The 19,597-nt window shown below is 54.6% G+C and overlaps 3 protein-coding genes and 1 non-coding gene across 7 annotated transcripts; 3 read left to right on the top strand and 1 right to left on the bottom strand.

Moving 5' to 3' along the window:
• Positions 1–895: 895 nt before the first annotated feature.
• EIF4EBP2 (eukaryotic translation initiation factor 4E binding protein 2) lies at positions 896–4,316 on the bottom strand. Its single transcript, XM_074924341.1, has 3 exons — positions 4,126–4,316; positions 3,298–3,474; positions 896–3,215 (listed from the first exon to the last, which is right to left on the bottom strand). Exons 1-3 carry the CDS (start codon positions 4,262–4,264, stop codon positions 3,184–3,186), a joined length of 348 nt encoding a protein of 115 aa, XP_074780442.1. The 5' UTR covers positions 4,265–4,316; the 3' UTR covers positions 896–3,183.
• Positions 4,317–4,476: 160 nt separating this feature from the next.
• Positions 4,477–4,548, top strand: TRNAE-UUC (transfer RNA glutamic acid (anticodon UUC)). Its single transcript has one exon. It is a non-coding gene; the product is annotated as a tRNA-Glu (tRNA).
• A 1,113-nt stretch (positions 4,549–5,661) lies between these two features.
• LRRC20 (leucine rich repeat containing 20) lies at positions 5,662–16,957 on the top strand. Of its 4 annotated transcripts, XR_012634975.1 has the most exons (5): positions 5,662–5,814; positions 6,963–7,112; positions 8,738–8,905; positions 13,344–13,562; positions 16,842–16,957. XR_012634975.1 is itself a non-coding variant. In XM_074924337.1 (4 exons), exons 1-4 carry the CDS (start codon positions 5,733–5,735, stop codon positions 13,493–13,495), a joined length of 552 nt encoding a protein of 183 aa, XP_074780438.1. In that variant the 5' UTR covers positions 5,662–5,732; the 3' UTR covers positions 13,496–13,916. The 4 variants fall into 4 exon arrangements, 3 of the variants coding, with proteins under 3 accessions (XP_074780438.1, XP_074780440.1, XP_074780441.1); XM_074924337.1 differs by lacking the exon at positions 16,842–16,957 and having other exon boundaries at positions 13,344–13,916; XM_074924339.1 differs by lacking the exons at positions 6,963–7,112; positions 16,842–16,957 and having other exon boundaries at positions 13,344–13,916.
• On the top strand, positions 14,957–19,216 carry NPFFR1 (neuropeptide FF receptor 1). Its single transcript, XM_074924336.1, is given in 6 exon segments — positions 14,957–14,973; positions 14,975–15,062; positions 15,095–15,191; positions 16,842–17,138; positions 17,973–18,072; positions 18,412–19,216. Coding segments are annotated over 6 exon segments (1,404 nt in total).
• The last annotated feature ends 381 nt before the right edge of the window (positions 19,217–19,597 follow it).

Genomic DNA, 19,597 nt, shown 5'->3' with positions numbered 1-19,597 from the left:
GGGGAGGCTGCTCAGGGCTGCCAATATCCATGAGGGCCCTTAAGGATGAGCTCAGGTGGTGGTGGCTGTACCCCCATGCTCATACCCACCTGCTCTCTTTGGTCAGCACCGATTTGCAAGTCAGCTTTGGCTTTGCAACAGCTTTGCAGCCCCCTGGCAGCTAAAACCCAGTTTACACGAGGCCTTAGCAGTGCAGCTGATGTTTGGGAAACCTGCCCAGCACTCACAAGGCAGGGACGGGCACCGTGTGCTAGCACACACTCCCTTCAGCATCAGCGGGGTCGCCAGGGGGGTACCCCCAGGCTGGTGCAAATGTGCCTTTAGCAGCAATGTGGGAAATTGCTGAGGGTTTGCAATTTAAACTCAGCTTAAGTTCAGAGATTTGCACATTCAGAGTCTGGCTTGGATATGTCCCAGCAGGCCTTCCTTTGGCACCTCTCTAGTTTGATGCCAAGGTCTATACAGATTTTTGCACCTGGTAGTATAAAACAGATTACCAATTTGCAGCAATTTTGCACGGGGAGACCTTTCTATGGCAAAATCAGATTTTTCTGTACATAAAACCTTGCAATCATGTCCCCCCCCCTTAACCCTTGGCTCTTGGTTCTGAGTTTGACTACCCTCTGCTCTTTGTAACACTGAGTTATGGCCTGGCAAGAGGTGGGGGATCGTTCCTGATTTATTGCCCTCGGCCCAGATCTGCTTTTGTTCCATATTTGAAATTTGGAAAGCAACTCACCTAGAATTTGGGAGGGAAAAAATAAAAAACAAGCTAAAACATAAAGGAAGGAGGGTTGACCCACGAGGGGAGTGAAACCCAGGTGGCGTTTGCTCTGAAGGAAAAGGAAAATCTCCCCTGCACCCCAAGTCATGGTCAGAAGAAACCTCCATCATCTCGATTTAATAGAACAAAGATCTTTATTGATCTCACTGTAACAGCAACCACTGGCGAGAGCTTTTCTCCTCCCAAACACCTGCTTGAAGTCGGTAAAAAAACACAAATCTATACCCTGACTAGCAGAGGAGCTGCCCCGGCGAGGCCAGGCACTCCCTCCCTGCTCTTCAGTCCCGAGCCCGGTTATAAAAGAGAACCGGGAGAAAGTCGCTGGGATGGGGAATGGAGACAAAAGGAGGTTGGGAAAGGGGGTGTTTAGCAAAAGAAGTGGTTTCCCTCTGGCTCCTGTCCATAAGTTTTTGGGGTTTTTTTGGCTTGGAGAGCAGGTTTCCCAAAATGAGCATCTGTACCGAGGGCGCTGGGTCCCTGCACCCGCGGCGGCTGTCCCCGCTCCACAAAGGATGTCCTCGCCCCCTGCCCCTGTCACTCCCTCCATCGAGGACCTAACAGACCTCCTAGGATCTTCGCTTTAAGGAAAATATATTTATTTATATATAATATATATATTTGTGTGTGTCTTATCACCACCCACCCACACGCATATACATATTTCTACTTGCACTCACTCACTCGTGCGCCTACGACGGCTGGCTACATGTTCACATCGCATCCCACTGAGCACTACCCATGCAAGGGAAAGGGTTTTTTTTTTTGCTTTTTTCCCCCCCAAAACAAATGGCAGCCCTCCCCCGCCACGAGAAAAGCAGCTGGAAGATGGGAGCTTGCAACCACCTGCCATGCCGACCCACACCAAACACACCTAGAGAAATAAATTACCGGACGGAAAGTGCACAAAGCCTGCAGCACGGATGCTGGTGCGGGACGTACCCGTCCCCGGCACGCAGAGCCACCACCCCAGCAGGCACCAGGTCCCCGGGGTGTGGGGGGACACGACCCTGGCGAGGGAGGATGGATGGATGGAGCAGGCACTCAGGTGGGGGGCTGATAAAATGGCACTTGAGAAGGTTGCAAAGCTGTTGACAGCCCAACAGGCAGTAAAAAAAAAAATAAAATAGGAGGGGGCTGGTGGAGTTGGGGAGCACAGCACGGCACCGCCGCGGCATCCCCCACCACACACACCCTCACCAAACACTGCTCTTCAAGGTGAGAGTCGCACCGAGAGAGGAGGAAAAAAATAAATCCCGTCTCTGGGGGGTTTCAAGATGCCGGGCACAAGCAGGATGGCCACGAAGTGCCAGGCTGGCACAGCTGGCAGTGGCAGGGAGTTTAACACGGAAACCCTTTATCCAAAGCAGCACAGCCCAGCTGGGGGAAGCCCCGGTGCAAAAAGCAAGCGGAGGATGGCACTGAGGATGGCACCGACACCGGCACTGCAGCACCACATCCCTGCTGTGTCCCACCAGCGAGCCCCCGCATCGCCCCCCCGGGCACCCAGCTATTCCTGAGACATCTGATGGCACCGAGGGATTTCACTCCTGTATTATTCACATTTTAAAGGGGGAGGGGAATTTAAAAAAAAAAAAAAAAAAAAAAAAGCACTAGAAAGCACTTTCCCAGAGGCGCTTGTCCCCAGCCCAAAAAAAAGAAGCGTTGTTGGTAAAGTGCCCCTTTTTAGTACCAAAAAAATAAAAGCAAGGGGGGGTTTGTAACATATGGCTACATCACTTTGAGTCCTGGCTGGAGGGTTGGGGACACAGCCCCCAGTCAAAGGGTCAAGACAGAAGAAATCCAGGTAGGAGACAGATGTGGGCACCTGGAGCACCAAAGGGAACATGCTGTCAACGTTGTCCTCCACCGAATGCCAGCAGGTCCCGGGGAAGCTGAAAAAAACCCTCCCTGGTGCAAGCAGGCACTCGGTTTTAGGAGCGATACTTTCCCCCTCCTCCCGCAAGGCTGCCCAAATTATTATCCAGGAGAAGGAGCAAAGGGGGTGACGCAGCTTCGGACCACCAAGCTGCCGGCAACGAGAGGTTTGGAGTAACGGGAGGGTCTGGGTTTCTTTAGGGGGGAGCGGAGCGTGAGGCAGCAGAAGAGGCGAAGGGATGTTTTAAAAAGGAGCCCGATGGAGATCAGGCTGCCGGCAGGCGGAGGAGGAAGAGGGCTAGGGCCGGGTCCAGAAGGGATGCTCCAGCCGGCACATGCTGGGACCGGTCACCTGGAAAGGGGGTGAAGCCAGAGCTGCACTCCCCAGATAGAGGGGGAGAAGGGTGCGGGGAGGGGGCCGCCGGTGGGGACCGCTGCCACCTCCGCCTCGCCGGGACGGGTCCTGCTAAGCTGACTGGGGTGTGCACAGGTCTGGGGAGTTGCTGCCTCTCCGTGGTTCCCGCTCAGATATCCATCTCGAACTGAGCGTCGTCCCCTGGCGAGAGGCAAGGAGAGAAGCGTTAGGGGGGTCACCCACCACCTCATACCCCCCCAGCGCACCCCCGGGGGTCTCTTACCCATGGATGGCTTCCCTTCCTGGTGGTTCAGGCTGTTGGTGTCCGCTTTGGGCTCCTCGCCGGCCGAGCCTGGACTGGTGACACCAGGAATATTGGGGAGGTGACAAGGCGGGGTCTGGGCCATGGGGGAGTTGCGGCGGTCCAGCAGGAACTTGCGGTCGTAGATGATCCGGGTGCCTGGGGGAGGAGGGGGACGAGACGAGGATGGGGGGATCCTGCCCGGCAGAGCTCTTTTCCAGGAGTCTCTGGGCAGGACGGGGCACCTGATCAAGGACCTCCGCCGAAGCCACGGACGGGCAGGGAGGGCAGCGGGGGTGCGCACCGCCGCTCTGCCCGCTCTCATCTGGGCACGGCGGGCGATAATCCGGTGCTGGATAAACACCCCCGGTGGCACCCGGGTACCAGCCGCCGTCGCCCCTGTGCAGAGGCCTGGCACACTCGTGGCAGGGGTGGGATGCCGGATGGGTGCGACGCCCCGAATCGTGTGTGTGTGTGTCCCCCGGGATGCTCGGCCCGCGGGGTGTCAGGGCGGGACGGGGCAGAACCACTCGACGCCGTGGAACCGGCCACCGCGTCCCGGGGTCAAAGCCCGCCGCCGCCGGGACCCTCGGCGCGCCCCGTTCTGCCCCGGAAAAACAACCAACCCCGCCAAACGCGCCCGCTCGAAGGAGAACCGGCGGCAGGGGCTGCTCTCGCCGACGCGGCGGGGCGATAGGGGCGCGACAGGCGCCGTGGCCGGAGGCGGGCGGGCGGGCGGGCGGCGGGAGCGCTCCCCCGGCGCGGCCCCGCGGCCGCCGCCCCGCAGGCCCCGGGCGGCCCGGCGCTTACCTCCGGGGGTGGTGGAGAACAGCGTGCCGCCGGGGGTGGTGCAGTAGTCCGGGGGCAGCTGCGCCGCGTCGCTGAGGGCCACGGTGCGGGTGGGGATGGCCCGGCTCTGGCTGGGCTGGCGGCCGCCGGCGGACGACATGGCCCCGCGCTATTGTCCCCGCGGAGGCGGCGCGGAGCGGGCACCGCCCCCCCGCACCCCCCCACCTCCCAGCGCCCGGCCCCGCCGCCTCCCGTCGCCCCACCGACCGCCCCCCATCTCCGCCCCCCATCTCCGCCCCCCATCTCCGCCCCCCCCCCCGACCGCCCCCCCCGCAGGGGGCAGCGCGGGGCCGCGCGGCGCTGCCCGCGCCCTCCCACGTGGTCTAGCGGTGAGGATTCCTGGCTTTCACCCAGGCGGCCCGGGTTCGACTCCCGGCGTGGGAAGAGAGGTTTTGGGGAGCGGAGGGGACGGGAAGACACCCGCGCGAGGCGGGGGGTTGTCGTGCCCCGAGGCTCCTTTCACAGAATCGCTCAGGGTGGGAAATCCCGTCGGGATCATCGTGTCCAACCCTCAGCCCGACTCTGCAACGGTCTCCCCTACCCCACATCCCCCACAGCTCATCCCAACGGCCCATAAACACCCCCAGGGATGGGGACTCCCCCCTCCCTGGGCAGCCTGTTCCACTCTCTGACCACTCTTTCTGGGAAATTTTTTTTCCTAATGTCCAGCCTGACCCTCCCCTGTGGCAGTTTCCAGCCGTTCCCTCTTGTCCTGTCCCTGATCCCCTGGGAGCAGAGCCCAGCCCCAGCCTCTCTGCAATGTCCTGCCAGGAGCTGCAGAGAGGGATGAGGGCTCCCCTCAGCCTCCTCCTCCTCACCCTGAACACTCCCAGCTCCTGCCCTGGCTCCTCACAGGATTTATTCTCCAGGCCCTTCCCCAGCCTCGTTGCCCTCCTCTGCCCTCACTCCAGCCCCTCAAGATCTCTCTTGTATTGAGGTGCCCAGAACTGGACACGACACTCCAGGTGCGGCCTCACCAGTCAGAGCACAGGGGGACTGTCACCTCCCTGCTACTGCTGGTCACACTAGTGCTGATACAAGCCAGGATGCCGTTGGCAAACACCAAAACATTTTGGCTGAACCGCGCTGATCAAAGTCAGCAGGAAAGGGGATGAGCTGCTCAAAGTGCCCAGGAAAAGATATGCCAAACATACCAAACCAGAAAGTTAGGAATCCCACACCCCAAGGGCTGCACCATCCATCCCCAGATCACCAGCAAAGGGAATAGCATCCCCATATACCAAAGCACCAACCTGGAGGGTTGGGAATGCTGTGCCCTGAGGGCCACGCCAGCCCCAGATCACCAAGAAAAGGGGATGCACCCTTATATCCCAGAGCAGGAAAGGGCACCCATCCCCATAGCCCAAACGCACCATCCTGGCAAGTTGGGAAATTCATACCCTGAGGGCTACGCCAGCCCCAGCACAGCCTCCCTCCCTCCCCTGGGAGCGCTGATCCCACCAGTTATTTTTAACGTCCCTCTCCCGACAGGCCGGAGCAGCTGGTTTCTCCCTCCAGCCGTGGATCCCCCCAGCCGAAGCGTGCCCCCGGCGGGACCGGGCGCCCTCATGCACAAGAGGATGGGAGAGGCGGTGGCCCGCGTGGCCAGGAAGGTGAACCACACGGTGGAGAACAAAACGGATTCCCTCGGTAAGCCCAGCACTGCGGCTCGGCTCCCGCTCGGGGCCCAGAGAAGGATCAGGTATCCGGGAGCAGGGCTCTATTTTTTGCTGCCACAGTCTAAAAAAAGCTGTTGGCCCCCCCTCTGGGTGCTGCACCCAAGGCTCCCACAGGCCCGGGGAAGGGAAAGGCTCCCCCAAAGGGCTCTCAGCCCCACCAAAGTTTGAGCAGGTTCTCAGTAACAGCACATAGGACATGCCCCAGGGATAAAGGCTTTCCTTGCAGTCAGCGGTAGAAGCCAGACCCCTCCCCACATCCCCTCGTGAGATTTGTGTTTTCTGTAATGTCTCCATTTCTAGCTAATATCCGACACCCACGCGCAGTTCATCAAAGGAAAGAGAGATGAAAGCCACTCATTTTTATTCATGCTGGATTCCCAGCCCTGGGGTATAAACCAGCGTACGCTGAGAGTCAGAGCTTCATCGCTCAGCCTCTCGACATCCTCCTGAGTGAGATAAGCAGGGGAGGACTGGGCTTGTGCAGCCCCCGCCGTGGCGTCAGGGAGGGGGCAGGCAGCAGAGCCCAGGCTGAGCATCACAGGGCCAGCACACAGGGTTTCCATTCCCTGTCATGTCCCAGGAAGGGAAACAGAAACAACTTAGAGCAGAACAAAAATGCCAACAGGAGAGAAGCACAGCTAAATCCTTTTCCCCTCCCCACTGCTTGCCATGGGGCAAGAACGCATCACCATGAGCAATCCAGCCTGGAGCATGCCCAGGGGAAGCCCTGCTCCAGCTCCACCAGCAGTGGAGGAAGCATCCCTGTGATGCTCGACCTCCCCTGGGGGTTCAGGTTTATAGGGAAGGAGGATTACTGATGTTATTAGACATGGACAGGCTGGCTGGAGGATTTGCAGAAAGACATTGCAGCATGAAAATATTTGCAATGTGATTTAGGGTTGAATGAGACAGAACAGCCTTAGCATTGCTGATGGAACAAACTATAGGTACTTGCAGAGGTGGCTGTGATGGAGTATGGCAAGGGACATGATAGCATCCATGGGTAGCAGCACTCAGAATGGCAAATCAGTCATTAAGGGGTAGAAAATGAGATGAAAAGCATTGCTCCATCCCAGCTGGGGTGCATTATAAGGTGCCTGGGTCTCTCTGTGGGGACAGATCTGGCCAACTGCAAGCTGATGACCTTCCCTGTCGGCATCTACAAAGCCATGAGGAGCGTCACCGAGGGGATCCACCGCATCTCCCTGGCAAACAACGAGCTGAAGTCCCTCACTGGCCGATTCATCACCACCTTCAGCCAGCTGAGAGGTAAGGCACTGCCCCACTGCTTCGCAGTGGCCACTTCCAAACCCCTGGACCCAGCAAAGAGCCCCCAGGTTGCTGAAGAGGGGGCACAGCACTAGAGAGACTCCTGCACCATGGTTTTCACTCTGCGGCACTTGAGCCTCATTCCAAGCACTAATTCAGACACCCAAAAATCCATTTTTCTTTACCCTTTCCAGCCCTTGCAGGAAGGCAGCACTGGTTTTGACTCTCACCCACCCCCCAACAACTCATGCCCTGCCACCTTCCAGCAGTGGCCAGGCTGCTGCGGGGTCACTCATCAACCTCCAGCTCCACCAAGGATAGGGCTGGGGATGAAAGAGGCCAGGAAAGGCAGCCTGGGCATAATGGTGCATGGCAGAGATGGGGAAGAAGGCATGCTGACTTGCTGCTGGCTAATTAGCTCCCATCATGAGGCAGTGAAAGCTGCTCGCTCTCAGCTCACTGCAGGAGATGGGGACAGTCATCAGTGCATGGCCGATGCCATGGGGACGCGGCCCCGTGGAGCCCAGTGAAGGCAGACAGAACCTAATCTGCTAAAACATGGTCATGCAAGCATCCAGGGCATCCGGTGCCGTGGTTCTGATGGCTGGGGACTGCACTGGGGCTTTGTCTGCCTCCAGCAGCACTTGGGGTTCTGGCACCTTTTAAAAGCAAGTATTTTGCTCATAGGATGTACTGCACAAGTGCTGCCGTGGTGGGTGTCTGGAGAGGCTTCCCATGTTGTTCTGGAGCATCATCCGTGAAAACTCTCCTGAACTGGAGAAAAAACCCCCACACTGAGCAAAGGAAATCAATTTTCATTTTTTAGACAGCACGGTGAGCCCTGAGGGGGAAAAAAAAGAGTCTTGTTTCACATCAAGGGCTTTGCTCCACCAGTGAACAAATCAATCGAGTGATGAACATGCCAGGCCTCTGCAGGACTGTTGGAGGGGAGTAAAGTCCCAGGGCTGTGGACAGCCTTGCACCAGCCACAACAAGGCAGTACCTATAAATACCAGGTATTAGCAGGGGCAGGGCAGCTTGCGTGAGTATTTATAGAGCAGAAAGCCCTGTGTCACTGGAGAAGGGCACTGGGACAGCAGCATTTGGGTTCCTGTTTCTACAGCCTTTCACGTAGGAGTGCTGTTCCTGTCCCCACAGGAGCTCATATGGGGAGTGGAGCATCGGAGGGTTAAACTCTGTAGAATAGATAGTTTTTTCACATATAATAAAATTTCTTCCACCACTCTGTTTATATGTCAGAAGGGGTTCAGGCACGTGAAGAGATAAAAACTAGCCTCAAGCCATGACCAATATCCATTGTGGGGGGAACAACACCAACTTCGCTAAGAATTATTGTTTATTTCTACAGCCCCTGCTTGCAAAATGCTGCACAGGTTTCATTAGGAAAGCCTGAGGAAGCAAACAAATCTATTGCTCCTAAAAGCAGTATTCACAGCAGGCAAAAGTACAGACCACGGAGATGAGAAAAAAAATCCTATTTTTGGAGTTGAAATTCCCTGGCTGGACCCGGCAGTCCATGGGGGGCAGAGGCTGTAAGTTAAACTATGCATTAATAATTTTCCCATCCTCTCCCCATCCCACCACCTCTCTCCCCCAAACCACAGAGCTCAACCTGGCAGGCAACTACCTGCACCGCCTGCCCGAGGAGGTCACCTCCCTGCTGCACCTCCGCACCATCAACCTCTCCAGAAACAGGTTTCGGCGTTTCCCCGAGCCCCTGGCCACTGTTGCTGCCCTGGAGACCATCGACCTGGAAGAGAACGAGATCACAGGTGAGAAAGACGTTTTTCTGCTGGAGGGGAGGGTGAGCAACACCCCAGAGTAACTGCACTTCCCAGTGGTGATGCCGATCCACATCCCTGGGCTGGGAGAGATGTGGGCTCCAAGCTTTGCTCGTGGTCCATCATTCCCTGCAGATGCAACCAGGCCAAGGAATGGTTTAGTGATCCAGCAAAAAGAGAATTAATTTGGCAGGGAAATGCTAAATAGACAGAGCCTTGTTAGCCACCAGCTTGTGCTGCCTCCTGGGGTGAAGCTGTTTCAGGTGTAGGGGGAATCAAGCCCCCTTGAAGCCTCCCTATATACCACGCTGGGATATGGCTCTCAAAGGCAGCTCCAGCTGTGACTCAAAATCGCCCGATTTAATAAAAATCTAGGCCTGAGTGCAGAACCCAGCCCTAAGTATGCTGGGCCGGGATGTTTGCTGCCAGGCAAAGTAAGGGTACAAGCCCACCCAAACATTTCCCAGAGCAAATAGGAGCCGTGACACTACAAAACCCCCTAAAAAAGTGAAATGAAAGGAATGGTAAGAGCCGCTCATCCCTCAACCCTACAGTGGGAGGAAAATCTTTTACACACAAAGCTGAAGCCTTTGGAGTCCCAAAAAACTGGGCAAAAGGGGCAGCTGTTGCACATAGATAAAAGAGGATTTATTTAGGAGCGAGCTTTCAAAAAGTGCAGGCTAGAGCATCCCACAGCCCACACGTATCCCCAGGGAGGCAAATATTGAGTCCGCTCAATTTTACTGTTTTATCTGGGATGTCTTCAGCTGCTGCTGGGAAAGCTGCTCCCTGCAACACAAGTTTTATTAACAGCATCAGCTGCTCCCTGGCCATGCCTGTAGAAACACAGCACATTAAATACCGCTTCCAAGAATGTTGGCAAAAGATGTGATTTTTCCTCACTCCTTTTTCCCCTCCCACAGTGAGCTATCTCACTCTTAGTTCCCTCCATCACTTTCTGAGCTTAATTGGCCAACTTCAATCAGACCTGGTCTCCAAACAGCATATTTCCCACTCATTTTGTGCAAGCAGGATGCAGCAAGAAGGGAATACAGCTTTTTGTTGCTTTTCTTCCCCTGATTAAATGCAGGGAAGAAAGGATGGATCAAGGGCAGTACCTAGTTGGATTAATCCTAGGGGAGGGCACAGCTAGAAAACCCAACTCCTAGGCTTAGGTCACATCCCAGGCTCTCCTTAGCTGCTGCTATTAGACTCTGGAAAAATAATGACAGAGTATAAATTAAGAATTTCAAGCTAAAATGTTTTAGGAACATATCTTAGTAATGAGCACAATGCTGTACGCTGCAGAAATAGGTAAGATTATCTTATTTTACACATTTTCTGGAAAGGAAGAAGTAGATTAGAAAGCTGGGGGTGCTGTAGCCCATTTTTCCAAGGAAACAAAACTCTAGGCAATCACATTGCTCCTGCCAGCCCTTCCCAAATGCCTCCCAGGCTCATCGGCACATGTTTGCCTTTTCATATATATGCATTTCTAATATGCGCTAATACAGTTTTATAGATTATCTATGAACTTTTATTTATATGTGCACCTTTTCCTCCCACACCAGCCTGGCAAAGCAGAGGAAGGAGAGTTAAGAAGAGTCCATCAGCTTGAATTTAAATGGCAAAAATTTACTTTTTCCTTAACAGCCAAGTAGGATTTGAGCCCTTCATGCTCATTTCATGCCAGGAGATCTTAGATGGGGCTGTAGGAGATGGCATATGCTTTTTCTCCCTCTGCATGCATACACATCTCACCCACTACAGCTGGCTGAGGACCCTATTTTAGCAGCTGGGTCTCATGAGGAGCAGCTGAAACATCCTTGAAAGAGCTCTTGAGGGATCTGAAAGTTTATCCAGGTGCTGTTTCCCAGCAGCAGTGCCTACGTACCTCTAAGCAGCTCAGCATGAGAAAGCACTACCCCGATAGTGCAAAAGCTGCATTTTGCTGCCTTTTATCATTTGGGATGCAGGTTTCCCCACTTAGTCCAATAACAAGTTGAGGACCCTGCTCCAGATAAAAAAAAAAACCTGGTAGGTGAGAAAACAATACTTTACAGACTATGGAGAGGAGATGGAGTTTGGGTAAGGACTGGGCCTTTTTCCATCAGCGTGAAGGTTACAGATCTCCTGATTTTTGGTGCTGCTGTAGCCATGTGCTATTCCTGCTCCTGACTGTTTTCCTCTGCCTCTCCGTGATGCTGAAGGAACTGATACCAGGGCAGCAAACCAGATTTAAAAGCATCTCCTGAAAGAGGGCTGAATCACCTGCTAAGACATACTGAACTGGAGATGGTAGGTAATGTTTTCCAGCTAAAGGGAAACAGGAGTAAAAGGAGGTTAATTAACACCTGCTTGGAGTCTGTGGGCTTTGTGAATGGTGACATCTGGTGTCACAAATTGCCCTTTTCATCTTAATCAGCTCAACCCTGGAGCTTAATTATGTGTATATTAATGTCAGTACTTTTAACTCTTTCCCTGCTAATTAGAGTTACATCCAGTTAGTAATCTCAGCTCCTAAATCTATGGGGATTTTTGGTGCCTGAAGCTTTCTTTAGTTTCTCTTTCCTTATTCCTTGATTAATGGTCTAATGTAGAAGATGTTGAAACAACAAAGGGGATGCTGGAGACCACTGCCAAGGCTGGGCAGGTTACTGCTGGGAGCAACTGTGGCTGACTTTCTCCTCCTGAGCATCCAAGAAAGCCACTGTTAATTTAGGATAATGGAAAATGCGTTTTTGTTAATAGCTGTAGAAGAGCCAGCGAGCAAGTTTCCATCAGCGGGTTTGGAGGAGGCTAGCAGGAGCTGGTGGCCACTAAAGGATGCGGGTAATGCTGAAAGGTAACTGGGAAGCAACTCTGCCGAGCTGAGCAGGGTCCTTCCCCCTTTAATTTGCAGCCCTACGTGGCCATAAGACCTTCGGGGCTGTTAGTGTTCATTATCCAGCTCCTCAGATGCCTCCCAGTGCCTCAGCAGCCCTTTCATCTGAAGGAGCTAGGTTTTTCACTCATTTATAATCATATTCTGATCTGAGAAAATTGCTGTTTGCTTAAATTATTGAAAAGCCTCTCCCCCCCCCCCCCTTTTTTTTTTTTTTTTTTCTTAACTGGTGAAGGCAGCATGAATAATTCAGGCTCAAACGTGAGTGCCTGATCCATCAGGGAGCCAGCAAGTGATGCTTCAGGTTGCTTATAGAGGAGCTTGTGACTCCCAGGGCACAGCCCACAGCTGTATAGCTATAGGATGCACTGCGTGCCCTGCCTGTCCCTTCATGCTGGGGTGAGTTACTGCTCCTTACCTTGAACCGAGCTGCATAGCTAGGCTGCTCCCAGACGACGTGAGGCTTCCTCCCTAAAATACTCCCTAAATTTAAGTAAAGTGGGGTTTTATCACTCTGCATAGCCTTAGATCATTAAACAGGAAGATCATAAAAAAAAAAAAAAAAATGCATCAAGGGGGGAAAAAAAGATACAGGTGAACAAATCTACTGTAAAGAGATAATAAAAAAATCCATGGGAAGCTCAGGCCAATGAGAGAGATGTGCTGCTAAGAAATTTGTGTATTACAGAAAATAGCTCTGCTTTCTGGAGGAGAAATAAAAAAAAGCCATCAAGGTGTTTAAGTCTTCTTCCAGCATAAAATAAGTTTTAACATTTAAAAATTGCATAATCACCAGCCTAGCTATAATTACAGCACTGCAATTCTTCGCCAAGTATTGGCAGAAGAAATCAGAGCTGGGGATATAAAAGGCTGTTGTCATTTTGGTGGCCAAATTAAAAAGAAATTATTCTTGGTAAACTCAGGCAGGTGGGCTTTTCGAGCCCAAAATATTGTGATTTGTCACAAAAAGCTAAATCTATCATCTTTTAATGATCTCAGTGGTTAGGTTTTTGTATTGGTCGCATTGCTCTCAGTGGATTTACATCAGGATCGTTCATGGAACCTGCACCCTGTTTTAATGTTAAAAGGCTTTCCTTTCTAAAGGAAAACACCCAAGTTCATGGAAATTGCAAAATAGGAAGGTGGCTGGTGGTGGCTGAGAGCCATTTTGCAGCTTGTCCAACAAAGGCAAAGAGCACATGCTCTCTCTCAGCCTGGTGAGGGCTCCTGGGCATTGCAACACTGGGAATAAAGTAAGGCAGTAAGTCTTTGAGCACCAGTTTAGCACCCCAGCAGGGTTCCTTTAGGGAGAACTGGAGGGCAGTGTCCACATTTAATACCATGGTGTTTGCACTTTGATGAGAGATTTGAACAGTCATATGGCTTAATATTATTCGATGATGTCTTTGGTTTGATAAAAACCTGGAGACCAGTGGGAGCGGGTTTGGTCTGGGTTGCCCCCCTCGCCGTGGCTTTCACCCCTCTCTGCCATGCTGAATTCCCTGGCACCGGGATGGATGCTCACCTCGGTGCTCTCTTTTGCAGAGGTGCCGGTGGAGAAGCTGGCCTCCATGGCATCGCTGCAGAGCCTCAACCTGAGGGCAAACCCCGTCGGCCCCGAGGCGCGGCTGCTGGTCCGGCCCCTCGTCCCCTTCGACCTGCTGCTGTCACCGGAGGAACCCATCCCCAAAGCCTGAGAGGGTCTTGGGGTGCCCGGGCGAGCTCTCCTGAGGGGCGACTGCCTGCGAGAGTGGTTTGGCTTAGGTCAGTCCCTGCTACGCCGCTGTTTCTGTCCCAAAACCAGTGAGGCAGCCAGTCCCTCTTTTTTTTTCCTTAATAAAAAGCAAGCAGCAGGGCTCTTCTGCGAAGGGATGGCTCTGCCAGCTCCTGAGCTGGAGAATCTCCCACTTAGTGTTTTGCCAAGCGCTTGGGGAGGAAGCGAAGCCAGGATGCACTTGGTGCAAGGTTTGGGTAAAACTGGAGGAGTTGGATGTTTGGCTGCATCCATCCTGCCTGGCTAGTGATGGGGAGCATCTGCTGCGCTGATCTGGGGCTGGGATGGTGGGAGACATCCCTGCAACTGTAAGAGTTCCCCCTTGAATTGCTGATAGGGCAGTGTGCCACATGCCTGATTAAATGTTTTCCTGGTTTGTGTGAGGGGTTTTTTTACATTTGTTAAATCTGAGTTATCAGTTGTCTTCTCCTTAAAGAAGCCCCTTTGCACATCCTCATGGCTGCTCACTGCAGCTCAGGCTGATCCCAGCAGCAGGATTCTGCCCAGACCTGAGCTGTATTTCTTTGCATTTTCCCAGGGAATTTTTTTCCAAGGAATTTTCACCCCCCCCTCCATGGTTTGACACCATAGAAATCAAAGCAACTCAGTGTCAGTGGGTCCCTGCATGCTGCTCACCTCAGAAGCATGCACCCACCTCCTGGGTGCTGTGGGTCTTCAAGATGCGCTGCTTTCTCTCCTGGGAAGAAATGGGCTGTGGGGTTCAGGGTGCAGCCCGGAGAGGGTGGCTCTTTGGTAGCAGGGAGGCCACTGCTAGGCATGCTGGTGTCCCCTGGCAGCTGGCTGCCTGCAAAAAACTCTTGGGTGAAACCGCAGGTGTTATCTCAAAATGCCTCGTTTAAACATCTCCTCTGTTTGCTCCATTATGATTTTAAGGGACAAACATTTCCCAGTGCCAGGAGTGGAAATATTTGACTTCTAGACCTGCCCAAACCCAACTTTAGTAAAAGATGATGATAAGAAGGGGTTTGTGATGTTGGTAACGATGAAGGAGCTGGAGTTGAGCAGAGCACCTCTCGAGCCAGGAGCACCATCCCTAAGGACCGTGCTGCTTTTCCCCCCTCGGTGTGTGTGATTTACACGGGATGGAGGATGAGGGTCCTCCCCACTCGTGTCGGGACTCCCAGCGTGTTTCCCATCTCGGGACGGGCAGGAGTGCTGCTGGGGACACCGGCCGTCAGCTGGAGGGGAGAGAGGCACCGAGGCATCAGCGTGGGGACCTTGGGGGTGGCGAGGGGGGCGCTGAGCCCGACCCTCCCCAGGGAGCAAGCCCGCTCCAGCTCTCTCCTTGCCTCCAGTGGGCTGCTGCCCGCCCCCCGCGCTGCCTCAGGCGTGGGAGGGGGTGCGTGCGGGTACCCCGGTATCCATGGCGATGGGAGGCTGTCCCCCCCTCCACCACCCCCCCCTCCGCCGCAGCCGGTGAGCTGCCGCAACCGGCGCGGCGGCACCGGCAGCGCGGTACCGGCACTGGGGCTCAGCCCGGGGCGGGGGGGGACCAGAGGAGGGACGGGGACAAACTCCCCCCTCCCCCGGCGGCGGCCCCCACACACCCGCCCGCATGCCAGCGATGCACCCCCGGGAGCCGGGCCGGGTCGGCGGAGGTGAGTACCGAGACCCGATTTATTTTATTTTATCCCCCAAAAAAGGTGTCCGGCCCCCGCCCGGACCCCTCTTCCATCAGCCCAGCCTTTCCCTGCGGTGGTTTCTCACGGCCAGGCAGGGAGGCGGGTGGCTCATTGCCCCCCCAGCCGGTCCCCCCGCCGTCCCCTTGTCACCGCATCCGAGATGTCAGCGCCAAGCGGAGGACACCTCCATCCACCCGGCACCGACCCGCGCACTCAGCAGCCCCTTGTTTTCCTTTCCTCGTCTTCCACCTCGCTTTTGAAAACCGCCTGTGATTCTTCGTCCACAGGATACCCCCCTCCCACTAACGCTGCAAGACACTGCAGCCCAAAGAGATAAAGTCCAGCAAAGTTTCGGGCTTAATATCGCAGGTTTTGGGCAATCTCATTACAGTCTTTGCTATTGCTTCTGCTAACGAAGCTGGCTCGTGTGGGTGCATCTGATGCCAACTGGCCGGAGCATCTTGCCCCAGCAGCCCTGATGCTTCCCTGCCTCTCCGAGAGGTTCCTTCTCCCGTGCCAATGCTGCAAACCTCCCTGGTGCCTTTCTGAAGCCCCGCTGGAAATGTGTTGGCCAAATCCTGCTGGGCAGGGCCTCCCTGCATGCCAGTGCCTCGGGGAAGCCGGTGGTCCTGGCAGCTGGGAAAAGCATCTTGGCTGGTGAGCTGAGCACCAGCACGGGGATGGGGGATGACACGGCCGCCCACCATGCAGCAGCTTTGCAGTGTTTTCTCAGAGCAGGGCTGACCTGCAGGCAGTTAGGCTGAACCTTAAAGCAAAAAATATGCCTTTCCTTGCCTTGAAATTGCAGCCTGGGTTTGCCTGGAGTAAGTCCCATCACCGCTGCAGGCAGCTCCTGCCTGCACTCGGCATCCTCCCGCGTCCCTGCCTGCGTAAAGCTGGGGATACCCAAGGGTGGAATCTGCACAGCCTTGCTCCCCCTGCTAAATCTGTAGCGACAAAATGCCATCCCCTCCTCCATCAGAAGCTCTCAGCATCCCAGATAATGATCATAATTATGTATAAATATCGCTTTGTATGTAAGGGGAGGGTAAGGTCTCCTTTGTTTCAGCCCACCTCCCTCAGGTACTGTGGCTTTGCGGGGGAGAAGATTTTCACAGAATTGTCTAGGTTGGAAAAGACCTTGAAGATCATCCAGTCGATGATCTTCATTTTTGAGGATGTCAAATTGCAAACCTCGAATACAAGGAGAAGCAGCAGCAGACACCTGAGAGCAGGGATGCTCCCAGGACAGCCGTGCTGGGGACCACATGGATAAAGCTCCTGCATAGCTGGAGTGTTGCAGTGTCGGGATGTGGATTTCTCATCCTTGCATCACACCTAGAAAAAAAAAATCTCGTCAGAAATGCATGTCTTTGGGGCTGCTTTAATTCCTCATTAAAATAAAGATATAAAATAATAATTCAGCTGAGGTGCTGCAATACCTTGGGCTGCATAACCCAAGGAGGAGGATACTTGTTAGGGCACTGAGATGATCCCAGCAGGACGTGTTGAGCCAAGCTGGGCGCAGGTATAAATATGAAAACCCACCTCTGGGGGCATTAAGAAATTAAGGGAATAATCGCTTTATCTTCTCCCAGCTTCATTTTCCTGCCTTCCCTTCCCCAGGCCCTTCCAACAGCACCTGGCCCAATTCCACCACAAGCGAGAGCCACCTCCTGAGGGAGAACTACACCTTCTCGGCGTACTACCAGCACTCCTCTCCCGTGGCTGCCATGTTCATCCTGGCCTACACCTTCATCTTCCTCATGTGCATGATTGGCAACATGCTGGTGTGCTTCATTGTGGTGAAGAACCGCCAGATGCGGACAGTGACCAACATGTTCATCCTCAACCTGGCCATCAGTGACCTGCTGGTGGGCATCTTCTGCATGCCCACCACCTTGGTGGACAACCTCATCACCGGTGAGCGGGGCAGTGGAGGGGCAAGATGCAAGGGGGGGAGAGAAAATAGTGGGGACCACCACCCACCTTCTCCCCCCTACACGTAAGGTCACCCTGTGAGTCATTTTTTGCTTAGGATGAGGAGGGGCAGTTGGTGGCCACCCAACATCTGACGAAACGAATAATTTCATTTAAAGCTACTATTTTAGGGGGAAAATACCCTCTTTTTTTTTTTAGGTTTTGGATATTTTTGGCAAAATAAGTATGACCTTAACGCTGCATTTACATATTTATTTAAACTTCAGCCATCCTCCATCAAGAAACACTGAAAAACACCCTCTTCTTTCATCAATCTTTTCCTGTGCTGGCTCAGCTCTGCCTGTTGACCTCTCTAAACATAAAAGGCAACATTGGCACAGTTGGTGGAGTTTAACACAGCAGTAGCCAGGGCATGGGGCAGAGTCTGTATTTATTACAGGGTGTGATTTATTTATCACCAACACCTTAGCATTGGGGTCAAGAAACAAGAAGAAAGCTCTTCTGATTGAGGATCCCAAGGTCAGTCCCCGTGATAACAGCTCAAGCCCTATGCAAGGGTAGGAGAAATGACAACCACTGGACTCCTTGAGTTTCTAAGGAGTGTAATACGCATCTTTTTAAACAATTTTTCTCTAAGCACCTGTACTGCTTGGATCTGTAAGGCCATCTCTCTATGAGCCAAAAATGCAGCCCCCCCCTTAGGAGCAGGATTTAGCATCCCCCAGCAATGACACGGTGGATGGGGACATCTAGAGGGAGCTGCTGATGGACCTGGCTGAGCCAAAGGCACCTACAGCCTCCGGTGTCCCCTCGCAGGTTGGCCCTTTGACAACATCATGTGCAAAATGAGCGGCCTGGTGCAGGGCATGTCTGTCTCCGCCTCCATTTTCACACTGGTGGCCATCGCCGTGGAGAGGTATGTTGGCGTGGGCATGCAGGGACATGGGGACAAACCCACCACTGGGGTGTTCAGGTGTCCCGTGCAGTTTCCATCATGGGAAAGCTCCTAGGGATGTCAGGACCGTGTCCCAGCTCTCCAGAAGAATCACAAAGCTGTCCATGAGGCATCCCAGCAAGGTGTCCTTTTCCACCTTGGGCTGAAAACACCAAAGCTGGAGAGATCCCAACCCATCTCTGACACCAAAAGCCATATAACCCACCTTACCCTCCCTTCCCACACCCATGCCCTGGCTGCCCTCCTTCCCAGGGATGTCCCACCAGATGTCCAAAGCCACCACCATCTGCCCTCCTGCAGGTTTCGCTGCATTGTCCACCCCTTCCGGCAGAAGCTGACGCTGAGGAAAGCCCTGGTGACCATCGCCATCATCTGGGTGCTGGCCCTGCTCATCATGTGCCCTGCCGCCATCACCCTGACCGTCACCAGGGAGGAGCACCACTTCATGGTGGACACCTACAACAACTCCTACCCCCTCTACTCCTGTTGGGAGGCCTGGCCTGAGACGGGGATGAGGAGGATCTACACCACGGTCCTCTTCTCCCACATCTACGTCGCCCCCCTCGCCCTCATCGTTGTCATGTATGCCCGCATCGCCTTCAAGCTCTTCAAGTCAGCAGCGCCTGCCCATGGCCAAGAGGAGCCGGAGGGGAGGAGGGTCTCCCGCAGGAAGGCCAAGGTCATCAACATGCTCATCATTGTCGCCCTCTTCTTCACCCTCTCCTGGCTGCCCCTCTGGACACTGATGCTGCTGATGGACTACGGGCGGCTAAGCGAGGGCCAGCTCCACCTGGTCACCGTCTACGTCTTCCCCTTCGCCCACTGGCTGGCGTTTTTTAACAGCAGCGCCAACCCCATCATCTACGGCTACTTCAACGAGAACTTCCGACGGGGTTTCCAAGAGGCCTTCAGGGCCCCTTTCTGCTCGCCCCACCGCCACCATCGCCACCGCGGGCCCTACACCCCCAGGAGCCACAGCTGCGGGATCTTCTTCGGCGCCCGCAACCGCGTCTTTGCCCAAGCGCGGGCCAGCGACTCGCCGCCGGCATCCGAGTCGGGCCCGTTAGCGCCACGCCACGCCGGCGTCCCCGCGTGGGACGGTTGAGCGGCCACCTGGGGACCAAGGGGCTTGCGGGGCGGGGAATGGGGACTCGCTACGTCGTGGGCCGCGAATCGATGAAATAAAGGCGCATCCCGTTAATGCCATGTCCCTCTCTTGGCTCCTCCCCCGTCCTGGATGCCACGGAGAAACATGCAAGTCCACTGCTGGACCACGGCTGGGCTACCCGACATCTTGCTGAGGTGGCCACGTCGCGCGCCCCCTCCCACCCTTCCCGCCACGCCACGCGGAGCGTGGCGTGGCGGGAAGGGTGGGGGGGGGGCGCGCGCGCGAGCGCAGCCGCGTGGCGCGGGGCGTTGCCAGAGGCGTGGGTTTGGCGCCTGCGCATTGGCCACACCGCTGGAGGGGGCGTGGACAGAAGCGCGC

The sequence above is a fragment of the Athene noctua genome, chromosome 21, assembly GCF_965140245.1.
Source record: "Athene noctua chromosome 21, bAthNoc1.hap1.1, whole genome shotgun sequence".
Classification (NCBI taxonomy): Eukaryota; Metazoa; Chordata; class Aves; order Strigiformes; family Strigidae; genus Athene; species Athene noctua.
Note: the sequence above shows the minus strand (reverse complement) of the source record. Positions and strands in the feature narration are given on the sequence as shown.